Source organism: Chroicocephalus ridibundus, chromosome 2 (genome assembly GCF_963924245.1).
Source record: "Chroicocephalus ridibundus chromosome 2, bChrRid1.1, whole genome shotgun sequence".
In the NCBI taxonomy this organism is placed as follows: Eukaryota; Metazoa; Chordata; class Aves; order Charadriiformes; family Laridae; genus Chroicocephalus; species Chroicocephalus ridibundus.
This window is the reverse complement of record NC_086285.1, coordinates 52,879,784-52,907,558: the sequence shown is the minus strand read 5'-3', so window position 1 is coordinate 52,907,558 and position 27,775 is coordinate 52,879,784. Positions and strand designations below refer to the sequence as shown.

Here is a 27,775-nt window from a genome sequence, read left to right as displayed (position 1 = left end):
TTTGTAGCTCTGCCTTTTGGAAGCCGAAGTAAGGAAACTTGACACGTGGTCACAACTAGCATAGAACTTGCACTGAAAGGCACTCCTGGAATTTCATGTGTCTTTTCCCCCACCGCCAAAATCTACCTCTTCTTTGGAAGTTGGAAGTTAGAGAAGCTGATTTTTGCTTTCACAAAAAGCTGTTGAGATCAACATTCCATTTGTCTTGTGTTGTCCTACAATGGAACATTGTTTAAGACTTCAGCCTTAGACAGTTAAAAATGTGAAATGTGTATTTAATTGCTATGCAACAGATAATGGCTGGCACAGTTCTCACAATAATTTATGTGCCACCAAACAAGTGCAGTTTATATGCTTCCCTTTAAAGGCCATTAGTTCAATCACACAATTTCTTGTCTCAAAGTGCCTTAAAACCTAGATCAAAAGGGTAATTAAGTATGCTTTAGGTGTGATCAAACTGAGTGATGATTTATGAATGCAATATTAAAAAAGAAAACCAACAATAAAAACCCACAACAAAACCAACCTATTTCAAACTTGGATGCTATAAGGAAACACTTTCTACTAGTGTGGAACACTTACTAAAACATCTATTTTGTACGGAATATAATCATAGTACTCAAATTTCCAATAGATAAGGAATGAAAGAGAATGTTGTTGGGTAGCTTAATTGGTATCTCTTTATATGTTCTTCTGTATACAGACATACTGTGATAAATAGCCTATTCATTAAGACAACTAGTTATAACATTAGTCTATTGTTCCTAAAATTTAAGCCTGTGGCTGAGAAATTCACCTTTTGATTTAAAAGATGTCACACCAACATTTTGTTTCTAATATTAACAGCCATGCATTTAATTTGTTGATTTTCTTTTATGACCATTTGGCAACCGCTTCAATGTTGTTTATTTTGTTAAAGGGTTAATCAGGTGACTTGAACATATGCTTTAGCAACATGTCAAAAAAAAAAACTAGCAAGACTTGACTGTTCAAGACTGTCATGTGGTGATCTGTTACTTTCAAATATTTTTGACTATCTCAGGCTTTATAGAAGCCTTTTTTCTTTTTAATTTTGCCATTGCTTTTGTCTCTTTAGCCTGGTTAAAGCTAAGCTAATGGGAGATATTAGTTGATTTAATGACTGTAACTTTGGAACCTACTGGCTAGCTTCACCTCTTCTTAATAAAAGAGTAGGTGCCTAAAACTTAACTGCTTCTACAATTTTCATGAAAGTTTGTGGCTAGATGAAAAGGCCCAAACCACTTTCTCTGTGGAGAAAATGCTGCAGCTGTTGTCTGGTAGGCCAAAGAACTTTGGATAATCTGCAAACATGTACTGACCATCCAGATAGCAAGAAGGTAGCTTGGAACGTGCTACAGTGTGAGCTACCTTTTATCTAATAGTTACTTGTTGAAAATGGGAGAAGTTGTGGGTATTGCAATGGTGAAATCAAAGTGTGGAGATCAGGGGCTATCACAGTGAGAAAAAGGAGGTTGACAACATGTAGTTGGCAGTGTAGAAAATATGTTTTATTTGTTTGGCTGTCAGGAGGGGATAGCCTGTCAGAAAACCAGCCTTTAAATATTTCTATCGAGTTGCATTACAGTAGATCAATTAGCAACATCCGAGAGCTGCATTGTCACTACAGATTTCTGGTATTGTGCATCTTCGTATATGTTATATACAATTCAAACATTTTTAACTTAGGCTATTACTAGTTAACACACTTACTGCAATGTATAGTAACCCATAATTTATTCACTACTCAGAAACTCCTTGAAAGAACCCGTGCCAGGCGAGAGAACCTGCAAAAGAAAATGGCTGAGCGGCCCAAGATGGGAGCGAGACCCACAATGCAGACCAAGAGGGTCAGAGAGCCTTTGTTAGAAACTGGTAACTGTAACCAGGCACCTATTCCTGGCGAAGAAGGTATTTTGCAACAAGTTTAATAAAGATTGTCTTTTGATACAAGTCCCATCTCCTTTTTTCCTAAGGACAAGTGAAAACCCTTAGTGTTTGTCTTAAACTAAACAGCGATGGGTGCAGTTACCTGACCACTGGACTGAATATGGCTAATGTTTAACTTAACCTGAGAGCAGATGCTCCAAGTAATTAGTAAGGTATTTAAAAAGAATTGTATAATGCCAAAGATAGTGCCTTGTGCTTGGTAGAATTTGGGAAGGGCAGTTTTTTGGTAGGCTTGTCAGGGTATTAATAAATCATAACTTTATTTGCATTACAGTTTTGTACTCTCTCTGAAAATATTTTTAGATTGCTTGAATACTAATTTGCTTGAATACTCTAACCTGTACAGTGAAACCTGGTACAAAGCCATCACCATCAAAGAGGCTCTGCCCTGACAATATGGAGGTTCAAGCTTCCAGTTCGGAGAACGTACAGCCAGTTCCGTCAAGTTCCACAAACCATCATTATCCTAAGATGACTTCAGAGTTGCACGTAACTGCTTCTAACAGGGCTTCACTGGTTCAGCCTCTTGAGAAAGGAAAAACAAACACAGAGTCAGAAACTCCTGCAGCCTGTTCAGTCAAAACACGTATGCAGAAATTGGCAGAGCAGCGACGCTGCTGGGATAGTGAGGGTATGTTTCACTCATTAAGCAGTACTAGTGTTTTGCAGTGTTTGTATTGATGATGATGTTTGCTAGCAGAAGATAATTTTGTATGTGTGAATGATAAGGTTTTCATAAAGAAATCTTAGACATCAGTGTAGAAGGCCTAAAATAATGCAACTGTTGACTACAGCTCAATATTATACAATTATTTTTTTTTCCCTACTAGTGTGATGCATTGATCATCACAACAGTGGCATAAAACTACTAAACTGCTTGGTTAAAAATGTGTTGGCTTTGCAGTGAGCTTTAATTTAGCTTGATTAGTCTCAATGCCTTCAGAGCTAGTAGCTTGGTTCTGTTGCTGGCAAGAACACCTAACTTAATAAACTCAATATATAGCAAAATGCAAAAGATGCAAGTATATCTCAATATATTTTCTTAGCAAAATAAATGTGTGTTCTTTTTTTCCAGATCCCTCTGAATGTGTTCCTCTGTCTCCCCTCCAGTCAAAAGACTTGCCTGTTTCTCCACCTAAGCAGACATCTAATGCCCTGACAAGTGACACCCCTATTGGGAGAAGAGGCCGTTTAGCTAACCTTGCTGCTACAATTGGTTCCTGGGAAGATGACCTAAGTCATCCATCTGCAAAGCAAAACAATGCACAAGAACAGCCTGGCACTACTTGTTTATCCAAATTGTCCACTACAAGTGGAGCATCTGCTAGAATCAATAGTAGCAGTGTAAAGCAGGAAGCTGCATCCTGTTCTCAAAGGCTTGTTGAGGCTTCTATTAATAAACCAGCAAACTCAAAGATAGCGGTGAGTGTCTGATTTAGTTGCTGATTAAAAATTGTTTTGAGTATTGGAGGGGGGAAGCGTTAACTCATAACTGTTTAATCTGAATTTAAAGATTTGGTGTGAAGAATCTTAGTCTACTTACAACTTTTGCTTTATTGCAATCTCACATGCCCTTTTTTTTTAATAACAGACCTGAAACAGCTTAGAATTGATTTTATTGAGACTTGAGGATGAGTGTACTTCTAAGTCTTGTGAAAGTTGATGTCAAAGTAATTGATTGTTCCTCTTTTGATGATCAGAAGAGGGCTTCTTACTGGGTTTCACTGTGTAACTTCATATAGATGATTGACTTTAAAATGTAAATATTATTGCTGTATGAAAAATCAATCAGAATGCTGAAATTAGTAGCACCAGATACCTATTGTTCAATTTATGCCATTTATGGAATGATAATATCTGCCATGTGCAGTCTTGTTTAGGGAAATGTGGGAAAATACCTAAGATAGCTGGCAAAAGCACCTGGAATCAAATGCTGAAACAATTTGAAATACTGGATTAAAAAAAATTGCAAAAACTTGTAACACTTGTTCTCAACTCTTTCTAATGTTGATGGAATAGGTGTGTTATGTTATAGTATGCCATGCAGAATGCTTTAATTATTTTTCCTTTTGAGAGAATAAGAAGGTACAGTCTCATCTTCATGTTATTCCTTTTTTCCCTTGTTAAGGAGCCAAACAATTTTTTAACGCAGTCCTCAAGAGTCACTGTTCCCTGTTCTAAAGAATCTGAAGTACGACAACTGCTAACAGAGAATCCCTGCAGCCCTCCGAAGACCGAAAAGCGTACACAAACAGCAAAATCAACTTTGCCTCAACCAGTTCAGTCCAAAGAAGAGCCTGTCAAAGGAACACATGTGCAACTTGAACCTAAGGGTAAACCCACAACACCAGGTAAGCTGTTTTTCAGCTTCAATAAATGTTCATTCAAATTATGCTTGTGTCCTGTGTTGAAAATAACAGTTAAGAATTTATGGTGACATACCAGATGATGCCTATTTCCTGCTGTAAGTTGAGTAAAGTCCTGAAGATTCTGTGATAATTATCATAAATTCTACAGCTTACATATTTGCAAGGGTATTTTCTTGGACGTGGTTTTACTAATTCTTCAGAGAAAAATCAATCTAACCTCTCTATGTAAAAATGTATCCTGCTAACATCGGTTAATTGAGACTACTCAAAGTTGCTTTCAAATTGTTGTATACTATGTGTATCCAATTGATATAAGGTAAAATGTCTGCATACCTTAGAAGAAATCAAAGCTAAATGCCATGCAGATGCTCTAACTTTGCATTAGTGTCTCTTCAGTGGTAGCATTGATGTCAAAACAAGTGATCATGCCCAGTTTTAAATTCAACTGCTTGTTGGGTCAGAAACCTGGACCAACAGCTTGAGCTCTTTGAAATGATGGCCAGTAGAGCAAGTGTGTGTCTCTAGATATGCTGACAATAAAAGCTAAGCTCAATAAAGTAGGGTGGATGCCAAACAATGTATCCACCTTATGTACACTAGAAAGCTCATTTACATGAAGGATGGAGGTGAGGCTGGTTGTAGAGGAAGTGTTGAAAAAGCAAACCAGGTTAAATAACTGGTGGATCACATGTGGACTTTAGTTAGAGGAGGACATTTATTTGCTCTGATTTGCTGCTTTATTATCTTCAGTGACCTGTTACTGTGGTGATTTGCACTTCAGGTTTAATTTGTATAAAGTATAACAGAGTAAGAGCTGTAAAGGAGGCAGCTTAATTGCTTCATTGAGAACCTTCAGTAGGATGCAAAACTGCAGTGATTTCCTTCTGTGTTATTGAGAGTTTCTTTCAAGGTAAATCAATTGTTCTTGCAGGGGGATCGGGAATTAAGCCCTTCCTGGAACGTTTTGGGGAGCGCTGTCAAGAGCGTAGTACACGGAGTCCTGCTACAAATACTCCAGGGTGCAGAACACCCATTGTTACCCCAAATACAAGGACAATCCAGGAAAGGCTTCTCAAACAGAATGAAAATTCCTCTACTGCCAGTTTAGCACTTCAGCTTAAGCAGGTATGACTTGCTACATTAATAGCTTGCCTAAAGTCTTGGGGAAGATTCTTAGTGTTCTGCACCTACTTGAGGAATTTGAAATGTTTTGACACTAAAGCTGTCAGCTTTTCCTTCGTTCCCCTTTATTTGCCTAGGAACGTGAACGAGAACTTGCATGCCTTCGTGGCCGGTTTGATAGGGGAAATCTGTGGAGTGCGGAGAAAAGTGAAAGTTCAAAGAGAAAACTTCCAGAAGCTAAAATGGTAATATGTTATCTCCACGTATCAAAAGATGATAGTCTGTGAATTGCTTTAACACATTCTGAACACAGGACAGATGTGCAAATGTAAATAAAAGATAAAAAAACCCCTATGTTTTGTGAATGCCCAGGCTGTGCAAGACTGCTTGTCAAGATTTTTTCCTCCTGCAGAATCAGTTAAGGAAACAAGTGATATTGCCTTGAGCCAATATGTTTATTTATTTATTTTGATGATAAGTGTGTGGGGTTTATATTTATAACTTTAAAAAATAAAGCTCCTCACACAAACACTCAATTTAGTATTTAGTACTTTAGCTGAATTTCTTACATAAATAGGATCCGCCTTGATATTGGATAGGCAACCTCTTTTTTCCTAGCAGGTGTTAAAATGTGTTTCTTTCTGGAAGTTTTGTTTTTTTAGTCACTTTGAACATTACCTCCTGAATGTACCATGTTTTTATTTTTCCCAGGAAAGACAATCTCAGGCTAGTCCAAAACATCTTCCTAGTTCAGATGCCACTGCTTGTGGGTCAGTAGAAGACACATCAGCAGGTGACAGGCCGGCAAAGTCTCCCAGTGTGGAGTCTTCGGGTAAGAATCTTTGCTGTTCCCCTGTGGCTAATACTGAAGCACTGCCCTTGACATTCATGAGCAGATAAAGAGGCTAGTAGCACTGACTTACATAGCACTGATGTGTAGAACCGGACCTTGTATTTGGTTATTGATTTCTCAAAATCCTCTTGTATAATAATAATACTCTGTACTGCTATACTACTTGAGGGGCAAGGCTGCCTTTTCATTTCTCAGTGGGTTTACATATGTTTCATACTTTCATGTATGTTAAGTGTAGGGAGTGTGAATGAGGATGATCAATTCTAGATTTAATCTATACTCTGTACCTGAGTATCCAAATTTCCACAATAATCTAATGGGAGGGAACTCTTCCCTTGTCTGTATCCCCTTATGATATTAATTCTTATAGTAGGGGATCTGAAAAGAACTCTGAGATGCTTGTGACATCCTTTCTGGCACTTAGTGAGTGGAAGAGCCTCCAGTTCTCTGAAAAAAGAGTGAACTTGCTTAACATTTCTTATAGATGTTACAGGCAAACAGGCTATTAAATGTGCTTCTAGAAAAAATGGAATGATAGCCCGCGCTTGGGTTGGGCTTGGGTGTGATGGCTTTTTTGTTTGTTTTCTAAATTTTCCCTTTTTGCTCTTGAATGGCTGCACTCTATTATGGTTTCAGCATTGTTTGTTGTGCTACCAGTTTTCTGATTATAAGATAGAAGTCTAGCTGTACAGGTTGGAGAGGGTATGTATTCTAATGCTCTGTTTTTGGCAGCAAGCTAATTGGAATACCTCACCTAGCGGGCTTTTCGTAAATTGTCAGATACATTATCAAACTTCCAAAATTCAAAAACTAAAAAAAATAATAATAAATTCAAAGGCTAGACGTAATTTTCACCAACCTTTTTTTATAAACTACTCAGGTGCTCCTAAATGTGAAGAGACTGATAAACCCAGCCCTCTGAAGATGACTGAGGCAGAGAGCCCTGTAAAAGCAATGTCTGTTTCAAAACTTGAGCAACTTGCTGAGAAACCAAAAGGTTTGTACTGAGTAGATGTATATTAATGCACTTAGCTGTCTGTTGCCACTTGTCCAGCAGAGTGTTAATGTCATTGAAGTCTGAACAATGAATTCACCATACATCTGCTGACACTCACTTGTGTTTTGTAATGAGGTTTATATAAAACAAATCGGGAAGCTTCTTTTATCATAGCCCTTCTCTCTTGACATTCAAGTCTTCAAGGAATATTAAAATGCTGATATTAAAAGTTTATTGGGAAAGGACAGAAATGACTGCTCTACTATGGGACTTGCAGTTAAATTTCAGACCTGTTTGAACTAAAAAATTGACACTTGTTTAACAAATGCATCTTTTTGTTCCTTCTCTGTATCGATTATGCAGTATATGTAGAAATAGTATGTTAAAATAAGGATGGAAGTATACTTTAGCGTTCTGTATGCCTGACTATAATAAGTGCTTTTCGATCAAGTGTACTTGAAAAGCAAAAATAGTTGGCTTATCTGTTAATAACTCTTTGCTCATTTAATGAGAATGAAGAGTTTAGTCTTGATGCTACTAATATTTTTAAAACATCACCCTTCAGATGAAATATATGAAGTCGAAATGAGTGTGGATGATGAGATGAATAGCTCAAAAGTGATAAATGAAATTTTTGAAGTTCTTCAAGAGGATGGTCCAGACATAGAAAAGCTGAAGAAAGAAATGAGCATGAGCCTGGAAGGTGAAAGTGATGAGGATGAGCAGGAAGAATCACTGAATATTTCATCAATGTCTCTGTTAACCCCTCTAGTGGAATCTGTTGGTCCAGAGGTGAGAGTTCTTTGGAGGTGGGGAAGGGATTCTTTATCACACAGAGATGTACAATTTGCTTGTGAACAGTGATGTTTTGTTGTATTGTGATACCTGGGCAAATAGCAAAGTTACGAATTACATTTATAGCATAAAAAATGTAAAGCTATTTTCCTCTGAAAATAGTATAGCATATTGGATGGTTAACATATGGTTTTACTTCTGCTAAATCAAGCTTGAGTATATACAACTATTACTTGTGTTGGACTTCCAGTGGTATACATGCATTCAGTGAAGTGGTTACTGATGAAAATCTGAAGAGAAGTAATTATATCTGTATGGATTGGAAACTAAGGGTGAAATCTCCTTGAGTTCAATGATCTGTTGGTGTCTTTAAAATAAATAATTAATTGGCTTGCTCCGTGTCCAAAGAAATATTTATAAAATATCTGTTAAGTAGTATTAAACTGCCTCCAAATTTACTGTTTACATGCAAAACAAGTAAAGGTGAGAGAAAACACATAATGATTAATGCAGACAGATATCTCTTATATAAAAGAAGGTTATATTACCTTCATATATATCTCTCTCAATATATATTGATATATATATCAATATATATGTGTTTATATAAAAAAGGTAACATAACCTTTTCCTCCCCAGGCCTTTGTTTCTCCTTGTAAGTCAACAGGTGAAGGTAGCAGTAACAGTGATGTAAGTCTGAAGTCTGAAAAGTTCCAAAGGACTAAAGTCCCCAGGGCAGAATCTGGTGACAGCATTGGCTCTATGTCAGAAGATCGCAACCTTCTATATAGGTAATAAACACAGAAAACCACACTTGAGTCTGTAAGTGTGCAAATTAAGACACTGACTTTTTAAGCTTCTCTAATGAAGCACGCTGCCTAACCTACAAAGTTTTTCCCAGATCTCAGCCTTTAATAAAGATTGTCTCTGTGTAGTCTTTATATTGCTTAAGCTTCAAATGAGCTGATAGAATGCTTTTTTTTAAAGCCATTTAGGCAAGTTGGAAAACATCAATACCTGATATGTATGTATGTATATTTAAAAAAAAAAGCTTGGCACATATCTGAAACATTTAATGGAGTTTCCTCTTTTAAAAGCGTTGATGCGTATAGATCTCAAAGATTTAAAGAAACCGATCGTCCTTCAATAAAGCAAATCATTGTTCGCAAAGAAGATGTTGCTTCCAAACTAGAAATGAAAAAGAATGGCCCATCTGATCAAGTCAATATCAAAAAGAAAATGCAGGTATCCAATATACTTCTTAAAAATCCTTTTTCTAATTTACTATTTCCGCACTTAATTTCCCCTGTGAATGTCCAGAACACTAACATACTGCTTAGAACTGCAAAACTACGTTGTTCAGCACAAATATCTAATGGTAGGGCACGATACTGCATAATTTGGACAGCTAATGCATCTCTTAAAAGGATCATGCTACAGAGTAAGTCTTGGAGAGAACAAGCCATCATTTTGAGAAGAGGAATCTATATCTTGTTTCTGCCTTTGAATTAGGCAAGATTAACAAACACATACTTTCAGTAGGCAATATTCTGATCTTTACTGCTGCCTTGTTCACCTACACTGCTGAATTTATGGTTAACTGCTGCTTCCCCTGCTGACTGGATATGGAGCATACAAACATTGAAGTAATTCATGCCCCACCATATTTAAATTACCTCTAAGGGGAAAAAAAGTTGTGCCACAATATTCTTTTGCAGAAGTAACTGTAAACTGCAAGATTTTTGTAGTTTACTATCTAAATGGTCTGATTTTTCTGAAGCATAGTGACAAAAAACGCTAATCTCAAGAGTTCCATGTTTGAATGTAACACTAAATCTCTCTCTTCTTGCTAATTATTTTTACTACTTATTTACTCTAGGAGCTGAATAATGAGATCAACATGCAGCAGACAGTGATTCATCAAGCCAGTCAAGCTCTGAACTGCTGTTTTGATGAGGAACACGGAAAAGGGTCACAAGAAGAAGCAGAGGCAGAGAGACTTCTTCTCCTTGCAAGTAGGTTTTGAGACTAAAGTTTAATTCTTTGTCATGAACGCTTTGTGAAGAATTTATGAACTCTGGCAATGTGTTTATTGTGCTACCTTGTTGCTGCTTATTTGTAGTTCATCTGGAATACAGGAGAGGATAATATCTGTTCTGTCTCAGCTTTTCTGTAGGCAAGAGGATGGGTTTGATATCTTTCTTGTCCCTAATATTCCTACTGTTCTGGAAGATTAACATTCTGTTACATTTTGTATACTTATGGCAAAAAAAATATTGTTCAGTACTGCTCTTTCCTCTGTTACAACTATAACTAATTTCTCTATGCAGCTGAGAAAAGAACTGCTTTATTGGAAGAACTGAATAAACTGAAGAGTGAGGGACCTCATAGTAAAAGAAACAAAGCTGCTTCTACGTCCACTGAATTTGCGCCATCCAGGGGATCTGTCTCCATTTCAGAAATGCGTCTACCTCTAAAAGCAGACTTTGTATGTGGTACAGTTCAAAAGCCAGGTAAAACTAGCAACTAAAAGCTTCCTTTTTTTCCCGTTATGTGAAAAGTTAGGAAAATGAGTTGCCTGGATAACCAGGTCCTTCATAGGATAGAAAAAAGCATGAGAACGGGCAGTAGAGAAAGCTGACGTATAGTTAAGCTGGCAGGCCTAGAGCATAACGACAGAGTATAAGGAAATAAGATTAACAGCTGTATCTGCCTGAAAGTTCTTCCTCTGCCCTCTCACGCACTGGGTAGTGTAGGTTTGGCCTGAGGGGCCCCAGGCAGTAATGCAGATGTGAATCCTGTGGAAACAGTCTTACTAGTGGACACAATAGGAAAAAGGCTTGTTTTAAGAGTAAGTTTATAAGCAAATCTTGACTGTAACCAAGTGTTTAAGTAGTGTGAAACAGATGTATTTAATGGCAATGCAGTACTTGAGGGTTTTTAGATACTTGGACACCTCTGGCAAATAAAACCATCTGATATGTATTTACAGAAGCAGCAAATTACTACTATGTAATAATATTGAGATCTGGAGCAGAAAACATGGTTGCAACTCCATTAGCAAGTACTGCAAGCTCCCTGAATGGAGATGCTCTTACTTTCAGTACGACATTTACTATGTAAGTATTAAAGAAACAGTTTTGCAACCATTTTCAGCTCTGATGTTTAAAATCTTCGTATAAGAATGGCATATTCTGCAAACAAATATGGTGAGATCTTGTGGTATGAGTATTTCCTGCTTCAAGAAATAGCTGGGATGGACTTCTCTCAAAAGAGCTATCTAGACTTATTCTATCACCCATCAACTAATTTATGTCTTGCTTTTTCTTCTTTTGTTCTTTCCTGGAACACCTGCAATGATAGATGGATTGGAATTGATGTGTGTTTTCTCTTTTGCAGCAACTAACATTTTAGATAGCTATTTGGTTTTAGTATCTGAAAAAAATAGTATTCTTAAAACTAAATCTTCAATTCTCATATGTTAGCTAAAAGTGTTGTGAGTTCAAATGGCTGTTTGTTAGCAAAATTCTTCCAATATAAATAAGCAAACCCCCTTTTTAAAGTGCAACCCAACTGGAATTTTCACTTAAAGCTATTTACTCAAAAAACCCAGTCTCTGTTTCTAGAAATGTGTGCCAGCAGTGGACTGAAAGGTGCAATCTGAGAAACAGTAGATGCGATCTATCTGCCTCTTGTCATCCCTCCACTTTTCTTCTTGGAGTTCTAGAAAGTATCTTGAAATAGTAAGACGCTCAAGTCTTAAAAACAGCAGTGCGGCTTGCACTGAAAAGTACTGCTGTAGATGTGAAAGGATCTCACAGTCCTATTGGCCTGCAGTGACAAACTATGACTTACTACTAATAAGGTATTAACTATTAGTCATCACTGTGGTTAAGCTTCTCTTGCATAGAACCTAGCCGCTCCCTGGACAGTTTTAAGGAGTGTAAGGAGGGGAGAACTAAAGAGAAACTTAAAAAAAAAAAAAAAGCCAACAAAACCCAAACACTTTTTGCTTCAGTCTAATTTTTTTTTCCTCCCTTTTAGGCACGATGTGTCAAATGACTTTGAAATAAATATAGAAGTTTACAGTTTGGTATGTATCAGTTCCTGTTAAGAGGATGTGTAAGGGAGAATGATGTGTTATACTTTCTTAATACCTTCTTGCCTTACAGGTGCAGAGAAAAGAAGTTACAAGCACTGATAAAAGGAAAAAGGCAAATAAATCCAAGGTAAATGAAACATCAAAATCAGTATTTCTATGTCAGCAGAAGGTACACTAGGAAGACTGCAGTGTTCAGGGAGAACTAATAGTCTTAGACAATCTGTTGCTTGCTTTTAGTCGTCTTGTTCTTTCTTGGAACATCTGCAATGACAGATGGGTAATGGAGTCCTGCAGCTATTAGTAGATTGGACCTGCAGCACTTGGTTGAGTCTGAAATCTATCAGAGGGGAAAGACAAGAAGTCCTACTAGTTCTGCAAAATGCTATGCTTTGCAAACTTTTATTTATTATGTGTGGTGCCTCTGATAGTGATTTAGTGACCTCATTCTCCACTTTACTTAAACTACACTAGTCAATATGCCCTACCCTGCAGTTTGATTTTTCTTAAAGGTTCTATTGATCAACTGCAACACTTTTCTTCCCAGTGTTAAGTAAAAGCACTAGATGCTTATTTTTTTTAAAGCAAACTTTGTTATTAACTCCTTGGACATAAACACTTCAGCTTGGACAGGGTGCACATTTCAAGTGTTTGTGCTTTATTAAGGCTTTGTGACCCAAAACAAACCAGTGGCTTCCTGAAGGAGTGTTTTTTTGTTATTTGGGGTTTGGTTGTTTTGGGGTTGTTTTTTTTTTGGGGGGGGGGGGGGGAAGCCATGTTACACGAAGGAAAAATGTCTATTGTTTGTTTTTTTCAAATGCATGCTGTCCATCCCAAGCTAATGCATACATAAACTTTTCTGCAGTAAATATTTCTTTGATATGTAGTATTCCTTCCACTGAAATATGTTACATTTGGACAAAGCAGATTTACTCATTACAACTAGTATCCATTCAAAATTTATTTAGACAAGCCTTCAGTAACTTCACTTTCTAATTTTCATGCCAATGTGGTGGACAAATTCAGCAGGAAATGCATTTATCTTCTTATATTCTTTTGTAGGTTATTACTCCAAAGAGATTATTAACATCTATTACCTCTGTAAGTATGAATGTAACATTGTAACAAGATCTGGTTATGATGACTTTCAAAGGCCATATTCTCACACTGAATAAGGCCGCGCCCATAGTAAACACTTTGTGTCCCATACTTGCAACTCCATAAACTATCCAGCTTTCTGCCAAATTCTTTAGCTCAAGAAATAAATGACAGCTCTAAATATGTAATGCTGGAAATATGTAGTGACTATACACTTATTTGGACTTTCTTTTCAAGTTGTTTCTGTTTGGCTTAAAGTACTTCAGATCTAGTTTCTTTCTAAGCTAGTTTAGTCTTCTGTAGAAATTGTCAGAAATTACTTTTCCACTAAGCTTTTATTTCTCTCTCTCTCTCTAGAAAAGCACACTTCTTACTCCAGGTAAGTAAAATCTAAACATCTTAAGCCAAAATGAATAATCTACGCTTGCTGTCTAAAGCAGTATATCAACAAATAATACTTTTAACAGATGATAATTTGGGAGTAATAAACATAGAATTATTTCAGTTTGCCAGCCCAGAAACTGTCCCTGTGTTTATATCCAAGTTACCATTACATTAAATGGAAGATCTCTTCACAAAATCAAAATTAGTATCTGGTATCAAATGCCTGTGGTTTACCTTCCTTTCCTGAAAAGATGAACTCAAACAAATTTTAAGATTTTAAACTAGAGTCTGATGTCAACAAAGTAATATACAGCAAAATTGAAAAATACAAACAGGTTCTGAAGTATTGCTTGTATGTAGTGTTCTTAACATATTTATAGAATCATAGGGTTGGAAGGGACCTCTGGAGATCATCTAGTCCAACGCCCCTGCCACAGCAGGGTCACCTAGAGCAGGTTGCACAGGAACGCATCCAGGCGGGTTTTGAATGTCTCCAGAGACAGAGACTCCACCACCTCTCTGGGCAGCCTGTTCCAGTGCTCTGCCACCCTCAAAGTAAAGAAGTTCCTCCTCATGTTTAGGTGGAACTTCCTATGCTCAAGTTTGTGCCCATTACCTCTTGTCCTGTCCCCGGGCACCACTGAGAAGAGCCTGGCCCCATCCTCCTGACACCCACCCTTTAAGTATTTATAAGTGTTAATAAGATCCCCCCTCAGCCGTCTTTTTTCCAGACCAAAGAGACACAAATCCCTCAGCCTTTCTTCATAAGAGAGGTGTTCCAGTCCCCTAATATACTTCCAGTCCCCCTTATATACTTCTGACTTTTGGGGGAGAGGAACAGCATCTCTGAGTGTTTTTCTAACAACATAAAAATGTGTTATACACTTGTCTAACTACAGTATGAGATGCTTGAGCTAGCTTTAGTGCAAATTGCAGCAATAAGGAGCTCATGAACTATCCGTGGAATGTTTACACGCTGCCTCCATTAGTCAAATTCCTGTGCCAGAGCTATAGTGCATATTTCTATTGATAAAAGTGCGAAAAGGAGCATAGGCATACAAATTCTGGAAGACTGCAGCCTGTCACTTAAGAAAAAGTAAAGAGATTTGAAAGTCAAGCTCCTACTGCAGGGCATATGTCCTTTGTAGTGTGCCCTAGAGTGCTCTCTGTCCCCCTGAGACATCTTAGAATGCTTTGTCATCATCTTTGTGAATATTTCAAAACTTCTTTCTGAAAGAAAAGCTCTACTGAGGAGGAATGGTGGGCACCAAGATCCTTTCTGAATGTGCTGCTGGGCTACACTGCAAAGAATGCTGCTCCTGGAGTACTGAGAAGGGCATGCACACAATAGTACAAATAAAGCCTTTTTAAGATAGTGTGGTGTGTTATGACTTGACTTTAACTTTTCTCTCCACAGCCATGGCCAGTCCAGGTGGCCCCAATGCTGTACGCACCACTAATTTTATCCTTGTTGGATCCCACAAGCTATCGCTGTCTTCTGTAGGAAATGCCAAATTTGCACTGGACAAGGTAATGGAAATGACTGGTTACTAATCTAAAGGCAATTGCATACTACTAGAAAAACAAGGATGAGTCTGGGTTTACTGTTTTCAGGTGAAATTACCATCCCAGGAATGAAACATAGGTTTACATATGTTATTTACATTTACATATAAAATGTATAATTGTTGTTACTCATATTTAATGTCATAAGACTGAAAAGTAATTTTGAGATACAACAGAAAAAGACTTAGCATATTATGCCAGATGTTCGTTCTTTTCTGTAGCTCAATCTAAGGTATGGTTATGCAAAGATAATGAAGGCATTTGTTTACTGATTTGTTTTCACTGACAAAAAAATAATGTATGCAGTTGGCATCTCTGTACGTGGTCTTCATATTCTTTGTTGCCCTTAGTCTTGCAGTTATCACTAAATAAGACATTAAGTGTGTTTTAATGACAATGAAGTATTTTAAATTTTCTGTATTTAATTGACTTAAAAATTGCTGTTTGAATATAGTTAGGAGTATGAGTTTCTTTTCATATCCCAGTTAAATTTGTAGAAGAAAACTATTTTTTGAAAGAGCACTGCTATTGAGTTTGATACCATTAGTTCTTTGTCTAAACGGAATATGTTTATTGGCTCTTACCATTAGAAATTAAAAAACACATTCTTACATTCACTGTAATCTCCAAACTGGTAATATGTCGTACCTGAAACCTATTTTAATAGTTGTTTATGCCAGTACCTATTCTAAGCTTACTTAAATTAATTCAAAAGTTACTACAGCTTATGGTAGTACTAAATTACAGCATTATCCAAACAGCAGCATAAGAATAAATTTTCTTCTTGGCTAATTAAGTTTTATTGGGATGATAGTAGTATTGCAATTCTAGTTTGAGATGAGATAACAAGTATTGGTTGTGTTTATGTACAAGATAAAAACCAAAATATCGCAATAATCTCAATTTGTTTTTTATAAGTTCCGTTTTTTGAGAATAGAAGCAGACTCCTTTACTGGAATAGTTTGCAGAACTGAACAGTGGAATTACACTGCTGTTACTGACCGTGTGAACTTCAGAAGTACCAACTTTGCTTCTTCATCATAAATGTTCATCTTAAGCAGAACTGTGTGTACCTATCTTATTTTGTGTATGGCTTGGTTATTGGAACTCCCTTGTTCTTGGAGTTATGGGAATCAGCTTTTGCATTATATTCAGCAATTTGAGTCTGAACTTTTTGGTTTACTCTTAGTACAGGAACACTGGACTGGACTAGAAAACTGTAGCACAAGGTTTGAATAGAATTCCAGGGAAACCATCACTTAGTTAATTGTTTCCAGGTGCAAATTTCAACAGTTATGATAAGAATTCTCCTTTTTGTTGGATAACTTTCTTTTTTTGTTAAATTAGCACCTCTGTGAAGCTTCAGTTTTGACTTGGCCTGTGGCTGTACCAAACAGCTGCTTTTTAACTTGCTTACATGCATTTCTAATACAGAATAAACTGCTGCCACATTGGGATTTTTGTTTCGTTCCTCCCTTTTATATGCACTGTTAAAATTCAGTGTAGAAAGGGCCAAAATGTACTAATGTATAACTGTGTCCTTTGTTTATAAACATTAACTTTATACTAATCACATTGAGCATGTTTCTTTTTTCCCTAGATAAATTTTGAAGGGGAGGAAAAAGAACTGTTGGGCTATATGTTCCAGGACAAGGTTGCTATGATCCTTTAGTTCATAATCTAAAATAGGAAACTGCTTCCTAGTGCATGTTGCTCACGTCTGTCTGGCCTTTTTGCAGTTTTGATGGTGTTTTTTTAATTCCTCTAAGAAAATATTTATGAAGACTTACTAACAGAACATAAGATGTTAAGAGCCTTTAAGACTTGCAGAATTTTCCTCCCTGTTTCTTACAGTAATAAGCATGCTGATAGAACTCAAAGTTATTTAAGCCACCTAGGGTTTTTCCTTAAATAGCATGTGTCTGTTGTCTTCCTAGATTACTAGAGGAGAGGTTTTCTTACTTCAAAACAAATTGAAGTGTCTCTTGAAGGTTGCTTGTTAGGAAATTTGAGCCAATTTCCTGATGAACTGCACAGAACATAGAAACAGCTACTCTGCTGATAGAGGACCAGGGAAAAATGACTGGTGGCCTAAATGTTGGTTTAACTCAACTTTTTGCCCCTGAAAAAAGTTTAAATCACTCAGGAACTAAATATCTTGTTTCTTATTCTATCGAGACCTTGTTCTGTCAAGACTTATCAAGACCTTTGTTTTTTAAGTGAAAAGCAATCATAAAGAACTAAAGCTTTGAAACTACTAAACACATAAGAATGTGAGGTTCTTATATGTACACAAATGTACAATTAAAATATTTTGCTTTGTGTGTACATTTTTTGCTTTAGCAATTATGTAAATTGATATGCTTAAAAGAAGTAATTGGTCTTTAATCTCTGAAAATAGTTTTATTTAGTTAATAGTTTTATTTAGTTAATAGTTACCTCAGATCCATCAGAAGAAAGTGTTTTAGATGACTTTACATATGTTTTATCTCAAAATTAAGCAGATGATAATTCTGGTACCTATCATCTCCTATTTGTAATCAAAAGTCTCTTAAGAAACCAATTTTTTGCAAATTCTTGACATTTATCTTGAGTATCTTTACAGATAATCTTCTATGGCAGTAAGTTGGCTTCTTATGGTACATACCTGAATGACCACACCAGAATGCAAGCTAGCCTAGCCGTGGGCTTTAGTTTTCTCTTCCTCTAGCTGGATGTTCCACCACTTCTACCTCACTTGCCTCTTGTTGTCTGGAATGTAATATTTTCTCATGTGTACAGGAGGGTGTTCTGAGACCTGTATTAGTAATTAGTAATGGTGCTGTAGGCTCTGCATAACAGATACATTCCATTTGTTATACAGCCTTTTTGCTTTACTGTCACACAGCTCTTCGCTGGTAAACTTCATAATCCATGAAGTAGATTCTTCTGTCCTTAAATAAATTAGAAAAGAATGCAAAAACTACAAACTTGAAGTGGGGAATTAGCTAAACTTCCTTGAGGCCCTCATTCAGATGTGGTTTTTACTGTGGTTTTGTAGGATATCAGCAAACATTCCCTGGTGTAGCATGTAGGGTTATAGTTGTCTTCGCTGATAAAAATCCAGGACTAATTCAACTTATTTCTGTTATGTGCAAACAGTTTACTATTTTTGCTTCCCAAATGGTCATGCAGACTCCCACATGGTGCTAAAAATTTTGCTGTGCTGTACTGTAGGGCCAAGTACATGAGCAAGCCATGCATGCTTTCTTGGTAGATGTAACATGTAAAAATGATTTGATCACCTGCTTGTGCACATTTATATCATGTGTCTGTGAGGAAGCTGCAATATGCCAACAATTCAAAGGCAATCAGTTTCTAACCATAACATCTATTTTGGTGTTCTGCAGGGTTCACTGAGGCCTACAGATGTGCACTTTTAACTACTGAGGGTTACTTTTTGTTCATCGTAACTACTAGCAAAATTTAATTCTGTTTGATTGACATTGATTCCAATGCTCTAAAAGCTACTTCATTATTTTGTACACGTGCCTATTCCCTGGCAAATGGTTCTTTCTCTGTATTTGAGCAGCACCATCAACCTTTCTAGTTTTTCTAGTAAGACAAAGCACTGATGTTTCTGATTATTTTTTCAAGATTCTTACAGTATTGCTTATTCAGATTAGCAGCAAAATATAGTATGTAGAATGCCCTGCAGACCATCATTTGCTTATCGAATTAGCAATTTGTCTCAGCTTCTGGGGGGGGAGGAGGAAGAAGGGATGTGATCTCTTGATAGCACTCAATGTAGTGGGGTGCTGTCCAAAGGCAGGCATTGTTGCTTGCTCCTCCTCAAAACTCTTTGAAATGTTTAACCAACCTTTGATATGGTAGTTAAGCTGCTTTGTTTCTTTTTTTTTTTTTCATTAGTCGAAGATATGGCTTGGAACCTCGTTTGTTAGGAATGACTTAACACAGGTCTCAACATCTTGAATGCCAGTTGAGAACAACTGCTTTCATTACTTTTTCCCCTTCTAGGTTCTTCTATGCAAATATTTATCTGAGTAGGCACTACTACACCAGTATCTGCCAAAAATGCTTATGGAATCCAAGTGCCAATCCTGTTTAAGCCCACTTTGATATTTTCCAAACAGCTTAATGTCGAACTTAAGCACAAGCTTGCAGGATGCGGACTGGTGCCTCGTGTTGTTTTTAACCATGCTTGGAGTGCCTGTTTTTCTAGACAGAAGCATGTTTGCGCATATGTACTGAGCAAACTAATATGCAAATAAGTCTTGAAAAGCTTCTAAATGAACTTGAAACAAAAAGTGATTATTACTGTCTTGCTTGAGACTGACTGCTTCTTTCTGGCTGAAGATCCTAACAACAGGACAGTGCTAACATCCTGGTGCAGGTGGCTTGATTGAACTTGTAGAGTTGGGAGGTGTCAAAATTAAATGACTAATTGTTTTACTTTTTGCAGGTTCCCTTTTTGTCTCCTTTGGAAGGTCATATATATCTAAAGATAAAATGCCAAGTGGACTCTTCTGTAGAGGAAAAAGGGTTCTTGGTAAGGCATTCACTTCAAATTTCTTCCTTGGAAATTACAGGTCCTGATCAATGTAGTCACTTTTGTAATTTCATGTGTATTTGCAGTGATTGTGAAGCTTAAAACTGGGTTGACTTTTTGCCCCCTCCCTGCCCTGAACCAGACCTCAGAACTTTCCTAGTTTATCTTCTAAACATGTCTAAAATTAAAGCTACCTTTTAGGAGTTTATATATCTTTTTCTTCTAAACACTGTTCATCTGTTTTTCTGAACTTCAGTTAACCTTCTCTTCTTATAATCTGTGAGATGAGATTCCAATTTTTATGCCAGAAACTTTTACAGGACATCTTGGAATTTTTTTTGTCTCGTAAAAACAAAATCTCCCTAGCAAAAGAGATATATATTTATTATTTTTTTCCACTGTATGCACAGACTTTGATTTATCAGGAAGTGACAGTATTTTTTTGAGAAACATCCTGAGCAGTTCTGTCTGAAATACTGGACTTGGAAAAGGCAGTTGATACTTGGCCCTAATAGGTGGAGCTGTTGAGAATTATGTCCAGCAGATGGCAGTGAATGTGCTAGGAAAATACTTCAGCAAAACACTAACATTTGTTGTTATTTTAGTGTTTTCGGAAATCGGAATGTCTTTAGACTCTTCTGAAGCAGTTCTTTCTGTCTCCTTTTCCTTAATTGAAGTTGAACAGGTTTCATTAGATGCAACCATGTCACATGCTTATGGTATTTGCTATCCCATGTTTTTGTGTACTAATTTAAGAATGTCCTTGTTTACTTCTACTATACAATATGTAAAACCTGAAGAATGGTGTACATGCATATTAAATTTTTTCATAGTAAGAGTCTGGAAACTCCCTGCACCATTAAAAACTATAATCTGAATTGTGAAGATTGAAAAACAGAACACAATTTAATTAGAAAAAAAGTTCTGTACAGGTTCAAGAGGGATCAGGAATAGAAGGCAGATACTAAACTTTCTGTTCCAGTACTAAGGAAATGGGGCTTGAAATCGACATAATACTGCATCCAGTAAAATAACTGCCAACACAAACATTTAAAAATCAATTTCTAATTTCTTTTGAACTGACTGGACTCCTGAGTGTGGCCTGCAGAGCAGCCAAATGTTTTGTAATCCTGAATTCTAAGTTAAAGATGACTTAAATACCTAATCATAATCAATTATGCGATACTAATACATGCTTTGTGAACCATTTGTCCTGTACCTGCTATAAGTAACCCTCCATTATCTTAAAGTGTTGGGCATGCTTGCCACTGTCAATGTGGAAATCTGGTAATTTGAAATAGCAGTGATAGGTGCATTTTGAGCAAAATGTTATAAACCTGCGAATGATAGCATAAGCCCATTTTCTGTGATATTTGGAAAATAAATATACTGTACTAATAGAAGTCTCTCCCAGTCTATATTTTTTCTTTCTCTTACACTTCTATGAAGGATTGTACTTGCAAAACTATTCTGTTAGAAAAAATAGTTGAGTACAGGCAAAGGTCAAGGTGTAATGTTACCCCATTTCTTAAATTTTTTTTTTTTAAGACTATGTTCGAAGATGTTAGTGGATTTGGAGCGTGGCATAGGCGCTGGTGTGTGCTGTCTGGAAATTGTATATCTTACTGGACATACCCAGATGATGAAAAACGAAAGGTAATGGTGTTTTACAAAGTTCAAGGCTAAAGTTCTGTAGTACCCTGCACAACTAGCTGGTCATTTCTAATGACAGTAACGTTTAGTCTTAAAAACAGGTAAGTACATTTAAAGCATGAGATTCAAGCTCAAAGTTTCCTTGGGGAATGGAGGGGCACACAAACCAGGGCAAACGTAGAAACTGACCACTTAATCTGGTGGGAAAGGGGAAAAGTGGAGGAAGATCCATATTTAATTTCTCCTTTAGTCTTAAGGCTTTCCGTTGTGCTTGTCAAATGACTAATTATTTAATTGAAATTGATCAGACTGTACATCTACATAAGCAGACTGTACCTAGTTGACTTTAATACTTAATATGGTAAAGAATTAGAGTGGACAATCCTTCTATATTGCAGAAGCATACCTATAATTATGGACCATCTTATTTGTGGTCATTGTGTTCTTGCAGATCCACACCATAGCTGAAACTGGTGCTTTTTAAACGATTCTCACGGAAACCTAAGTTATTGTCTGGCTAATGAGACAAATTGGAGGTTCATCTGTCACTGAGGTGAACCTTGTCTCCTTAGCCTATTCTTGCAGTGCATACCGAAATATTTCCAGGTCCTTTTAAAGGCTGTTTTCAAGAGGGTTTTTCTGACTCACTTAAGCAATTTACCATTAAACACTTGCTTGTTTGTTGGCAGAAAGCTTTCTTTCCCAAACTCTGTGGCAAACTCTGGTCCTTCTGGGTCTTCTATGCCAATCCAGATGCCTGAGTTTAGCTTCTTCCCTGCTAACAGAGGAAGACCATATGCTGATAGTTGACATTGCCAAAATATATCAATGTACTTTCTTTCCCTGCCAGGAAAGAGGGAAAAATCTCTGCCTACTGTAATAGAAGATAGGCAAAAAAAATTGAGTTAAGCAAGAAAAATGTTCCTATTCTGCTTCTGTCTGCAAGAAAGAAACTTTGGTTTGTTTTCCAGATTCTGTTCTTGAAAATCTTCTAGACTTGTTTCACTCTCATCCTGAGAAAGGGTCAGCTATGTTCCTTTGATATACTATCAGATACAGGAATATTAAACTCTGTCCTTATTAAATCCTTCCCCTTACCCCTGCTATATCTGTTCTATCATGCAGAGATAGATGTAGCTCAGAAATATCAGTATTGGGCAATGATTGCTTTAAATCGTGGATTACTTTTTTTAAATAAACTTCCCGTGGCTGTACCTATATCACCAACATGCAACCTGTTTCTTAATGTTCCTGGAAATGGAGCTATCCTTTTTCCTGTAACTGGGATTATTTTAACTATCTATGGAATAGTATAGTGAACATGCCCAATAAATAGCAAACTCCTCTCCAAGCCAGGTGCAGCAGTGATGTTTCCCTGATGAGGTATTCTGTAGGTGTGAAGAATTGGAGCCAAGGTCTGTAACTAACTGTAGTCATACAACTGAGCCTACAGCCAGCAGAGAGAGATAACTGCCTTGAAATTTGAAATGCTCTTTGAGGGGGTCTAGCTGTTGACTATAGAGGGACCTAAAGCAGCTGGATATGGCACTTAGATGCCTTAGTTGCACGTTTGAAGATTAATCTGTGTGCTTTTATAGGCTTTGACAAGACTGATGCAAGCATCCCTAAAGTACTTGTTTTCTATAGTGGTGGCAGGGTTTACGCTCTGTTAGAATTTTATTATGAAGTTCTCTTGAATTTGAGAGTTAAAACCTTTTTTTTTTTTTTTTTAAAAAGTAATAAATAAAAGGGGGGATGTATCTTTCTAGAGCCTAAACCTTTGGTAAGGGATCGATTTGTTAGCTGTATTGTACATGGCTGAGCAGGGCATGTTCCATTGCCTATATTATCTTGCTTCAGCTATGCCTCTTAAACGCAAAAAGTGGAATCCTTCTTTCTGTATGGAGTAATTGGTTTGTGGAGGATGGGGGCATCCCTTAATGTGGCAAAAATTGTCAAAGCACATGTTGTTCAGAATTACTCTTGATTGCCGTATTCTTGACTGATGAACTAACTTCACTTTCAGCATCCTTTGGGCCGAATAAACTTGGCGAACTGCACTAATCGTCAGATTGAACCTGCCAACAGGGAGTTCTGTGCCCGTCCCAACACTTTTGAACTAATAACTGTCCGTCCTCAGAGGGAAGATGACAGAGAGACTCTTGTCAGCCAATGCAGAGACACGCTCTGTGTTACAAAGTGAGTAGATAAAATCATGAAGGCTGTGGGAGGATATGGGATTTGTGTGGGAGGGGTGTTTTGCCTCAAGTGATAGTTTTAATAACATAGGAGCTTTATAACTTTGACATGTCAATGCAAAGCTCACTTAAATGCTAAGACTTCGGGATGACACTTGAACTGTTTAGTTTGCTTTTAGTCCTTTTTTGTCTTGCTGTCCCATTTCAGTCTTCTGAGGACAAAGAACTTGACTTTTCCAGAAGCAGAAATGCCAGGTAGCTAGCTTGGTAGCAGGACTGTGGAATATTTGACTTTGCTGTTTCCCCTGCTATTTGGGCTTCCGTGGATGATCAGCTTGACATTTTTCAGAATAACTAAGTAGAGGCGGAGACAGGTTTATCTAATCCATGGGGTTCTTTGCCTTTTAGGAACTGGCTGTCCGCTGATACTAAAGAAGAACGTAACCTTTGGATGCAAAAGCTCAACCAAGTCCTTGTTGACCTTCGCATGTGGCAGCCTGATGCCTGCTACAAACCTATCGGAAAGCTTTAAACTCTGGAAGGGAAATACGAAGAAAATTTGTATGCAAAAACCCGCACAAAAAAAAGAGCTTAAATGAAAATGTAGGAAGTCCTCTGGGTCGCTTATGCTTTAAATTTGAGAGTATTTAACTTTATGCAGTATTTTTATTTCATTTTAAGAATTTTAAAACGTTTTTACTTCCTAGCTTTTGAGTATGGTGTAGGAAGCAATTTGCTGTTTCTAAATGTGCTAAATATTTAAGTAACTCCTTTTTTGGAAGTCTTTTTTAGATAAGTCCATTCTCTTTAAACAACTAAATTATTGCAGGAAATCACACTTCAGGGCAGGAAGGGGGGGGGCAAGCTAGTGAAAAAACAAGCTTACTAGGTAACTCAGCTTCCTGGAAGAAACAATAGCTCAGACTTCTTTAACAAGGATGGTGCTGAAACACAAGATTTAATATCGGAGGGTTTGTTGGGTTTTTTGTAATAATCAGGCACAGAAGTTACTAGTAAATCTTATTCTACAACATGCAATATAAGGATTTCTTGCTTGCACAGTGTCCTTGTGGTCAGAACAAAAGACATGCACAATATATGCGTACTGCTTTTGCAATTTCTCATACAAACTGGTATGAATAAGTGCATGACATGTATCCTATGTGTTTTACAAGTGTGGAATTATGTATGCAGTATATTGCACTTTGATAGAAATGGCAGGTCTTGAATATTTTTGTTAGGACTGCTATATTAGAAACAAAAAGAAAAAAAATTAGGTTTAGGATTGTATATGTCAGTATTTTCTGGTACTCATGGTTTGTACAAGCTAGAATTCTCCATTTGAGAACCAGGAATAGGTTGTTAAAGTGCTTTTTTTGTTTTTATTTTTTTTAAGGCACTACAAAGCTGCTATGTACCAGCTAATACTCCACTGGCCGAAAGTATGGGTCTTCCCTCCCCCTCATAGACATGTCCGTAAATGCAGATAGAAACAGTACTTCAGACCCATCATTAAAATCGCAAAACTATTCAGTTAAAACTTGCAATTTTCACAGCTTTTCACTGGGCTTAGTGAAATACTATCTCATTACTTCACTACTGCAAATGCAATAGTGGAATATTAAAATTGCTATTGCTGTTATATATTCACACTTGAAACACTAAATTCTGTTAGCTTGTACTGTTTTCATCCTGCCACTTTTGTATTCTTCCTTTTAAATCTATTTTTCTTTTTCCGATGTCTTTAAGTATTTCCAAACTATGTATTGAGATTTATTTTATTCATTTAAAATAAAGAATAAAACACTTTCTGCTTTTTTTTTTTCATAATGTCATCTATGCATTTGAAACACTAGTTTGTAGACTGAAGAAGAAAAGCTGGACCCCACGCAATGTTTATGAAAGGATTCTATTCCGTATGCATATCCCAAACTACCACTTGATTTGGGAAGATAGTCATGCCTGAGGGGCAGTTAGCCCATTTTGTAGTGGGGAGGCCAGATTGTCTGTGGGCAGTTACCATGAACTGCTTGTAACTTGTATGAATGTTGAGGCTGCTGGAGGCCAGCAGCCCTTCGGGCACGGGGAGAAGGGATGGTTCTCTTCTCTTGTGATAGATGGCAGCAGAGTAGCAATACAACATGGGCAGCGGAAGAGTAAATTTAATCTGTGGATCCATGTCAGGCTGTCCACTTAAACTTCCAAGTGGATGTCAATAAAAATCATTAGGTATAAAATTATGAAACAAGTCCATAGAAAGGTGTTCAGAATGGAACTAGATATAGATATATCTATTCTATATCTGAGGCAATGACTTTAGATGTATCTGCTTATAGTTTAGTTGGGCTGTTATCCATTTGTAGAATCTGTGTGTGTTCATGAGGACAGGCTGAGAGAGTTGGGGTTGTTCAGCCTGGAGAAGAGACAGCTCTGAAGAGGCCTTACAGTGGCCTTCCAGTACCTAAAGGGGGCCTACAGGAAGGATGGGGAGGGACTTTTTATCAGGGAGTGTAGTGATAGGACACAGGGTAACGGCCTCAAACTGAAAGAGGGTAGATTTAGATCACAGCATATGATAAGATATCAGGAAGACGCTCTTTACTGTGAGGGTGGTGAGGCACTGGGACAGGTTGCCCAGGGAAGCTGTGGATGCCCCATCCCCGGAAGTGTTCAAGGCCAGGCTGGATGGGGCTTTAAGCAGCCTGGTCTAGTGGGAGGTGTCCCTGCCCATGGCAGGGAGGCTGGAACTAGATGACCTTTAATGTCCCTTCCAACTCTAACCATTTTATGATTCTCCTGCTCTTAAGGGTGAGCTGTGGAAAATTTTTCAAAATTGTTGGCAAACTTATTTTTTCATATTTCTAGCAGATCCTTTTTGAAGAGGCCAGATGGCATCAATTCAAATAGCTTCAGGTATCTATAGGTGTTCTATACCTCAAAAATAGCTCCTACTATATGATTTCAAAGCAAGCTCACAGCTTTGTAAAAACCATTTATGAACAGAATAACATCAAAGAAACCCTTCCCAGGTGCTGTGCGTTGCAACTAGCCCGTGACATAATCCCCCCTGTATTCACGTGCTCTAACTCTCCCCCAAAAAAGGCCTTGATAGACCATTCCTTCTAGAAAGCTGTAGTGCCATAAAGTTTGAATTTCATGGAACTACACTTAGCTTTCCAAGAGAAACTTTTCCCCCCCCCTGTTTATTTCTCCCTTCCCCGTGCATTTGTCACCTTCAACCAATCTAAGCACCATGAGACAGTTAAACTAATGGAATAGACTAGGATTCAGCGTTCGTTACTGCTTTAGAGTAAACAAGCTTTTTCAGAAGCATTTCTTTAAATATAGGATGTTTATTTTTAGAGTGGTACTGGTTAAGTGATTGATGGTTGGGGGTGCAGCTCTTCAGCTGATTTTTTGCATTCTTTGAAATAATGGAGAAACATAGTGCTTGTAAAAGCTGAAAGCTTAACAGGCCCCAAATTGATCTTTATTTCCAAATAGCTACTGCCTTAGTTAACAAATCAAGTTTCTGCATACAGCCAGCTTCTAATTCTGAGTCGCAGAGCTCGCCTTCGAGGCATGAGGACGCAGGGTTTGGTCAGTGCTCCTTCAGCCGGTGGCAAGACTGTCTCACCAAGTCCCTCCGACACCGCCTGGGCACATCCGAGAGCTTTGCTTTGGGGTTCAGCTAATGGGGGTTTCAGGCCACCTTTGATTGAGAAGATGCTGTTCTAATTCTATAAGAAAGCTCTTTTCCCCCTCCCCCCTGCCCTGGGTTGTTCAGAAATTCAAGATGTTCGCTAATAAGAAAGCCTATAAATGGAAAATGCTTTGCTCTGGGCGACGAAGCTTATTTTAGCTAAGGAAGTTTCAGTTTTACCAGCTTGTAAAACTCCTAATTGGCGTTATTAAATCCCAACCTCAAATGAAATACAACAATTTGCAATGAGATCGCTTGAAAATGTGGCTTCTATACACATACTGTTCCCTTCCCCCTTTTAATTGCTACGTTTCCGTATTTTGGTGTAGAGGAAACTATCTGATATTCTATAATTATTGTCTGGGCTGTACTTGGTCTATAGTAAAAACACGTGGATACGCTTGTTTCTGTCCTTGCGTTG

The 27,775-nt window shown here is 37.4% G+C and overlaps 2 protein-coding genes across 2 annotated transcripts in view; one reads left to right on the top strand and one right to left on the bottom strand.

Annotated features, from left to right (window-relative positions):
* The window catches only part of ANLN (anillin, actin binding protein), a 28,407-nt gene extending 2,949 nt beyond the window's left edge, over positions 1–25,458 (top strand). Inside the window, exons 2-24 of the mRNA XM_063325498.1 lie at positions 1,770–1,929; positions 2,315–2,599; positions 3,044–3,390; positions 4,097–4,319; positions 5,269–5,462; positions 5,597–5,704; positions 6,171–6,291; positions 7,193–7,309; positions 7,875–8,101; positions 8,744–8,895; positions 9,202–9,349; positions 9,984–10,119; positions 10,435–10,617; positions 11,097–11,223; positions 12,149–12,197; positions 12,277–12,333; positions 13,266–13,304; positions 13,659–13,680; positions 15,103–15,215; positions 19,714–19,800; positions 21,349–21,456; positions 23,480–23,652; positions 24,060–25,458. Coding sequence (XP_063181568.1) covers positions 1,770–1,929; positions 2,315–2,599; positions 3,044–3,390; positions 4,097–4,319; positions 5,269–5,462; positions 5,597–5,704; positions 6,171–6,291; positions 7,193–7,309; positions 7,875–8,101; positions 8,744–8,895; positions 9,202–9,349; positions 9,984–10,119; positions 10,435–10,617; positions 11,097–11,223; positions 12,149–12,197; positions 12,277–12,333; positions 13,266–13,304; positions 13,659–13,680; positions 15,103–15,215; positions 19,714–19,800; positions 21,349–21,456; positions 23,480–23,652; positions 24,060–24,183 — 3,300 coding nt within the window. The 3' untranslated portion in view covers positions 24,184–25,458. The remainder of the gene's footprint in view (positions 1–1,769; positions 1,930–2,314; positions 2,600–3,043; positions 3,391–4,096; positions 4,320–5,268; positions 5,463–5,596; positions 5,705–6,170; positions 6,292–7,192; positions 7,310–7,874; positions 8,102–8,743; positions 8,896–9,201; positions 9,350–9,983; positions 10,120–10,434; positions 10,618–11,096; positions 11,224–12,148; positions 12,198–12,276; positions 12,334–13,265; positions 13,305–13,658; positions 13,681–15,102; positions 15,216–19,713; positions 19,801–21,348; positions 21,457–23,479; positions 23,653–24,059) is intronic.
* The window catches only part of AOAH (acyloxyacyl hydrolase), a 111,482-nt gene continuing 85,211 nt past the window's right edge, over positions 1,505–27,775 (bottom strand). Inside the window, 1 exon segment of the mRNA XM_063325499.1 lies at positions 1,505–2,493. The gene's annotated coding sequence lies outside the window, so the exon portion shown is untranslated.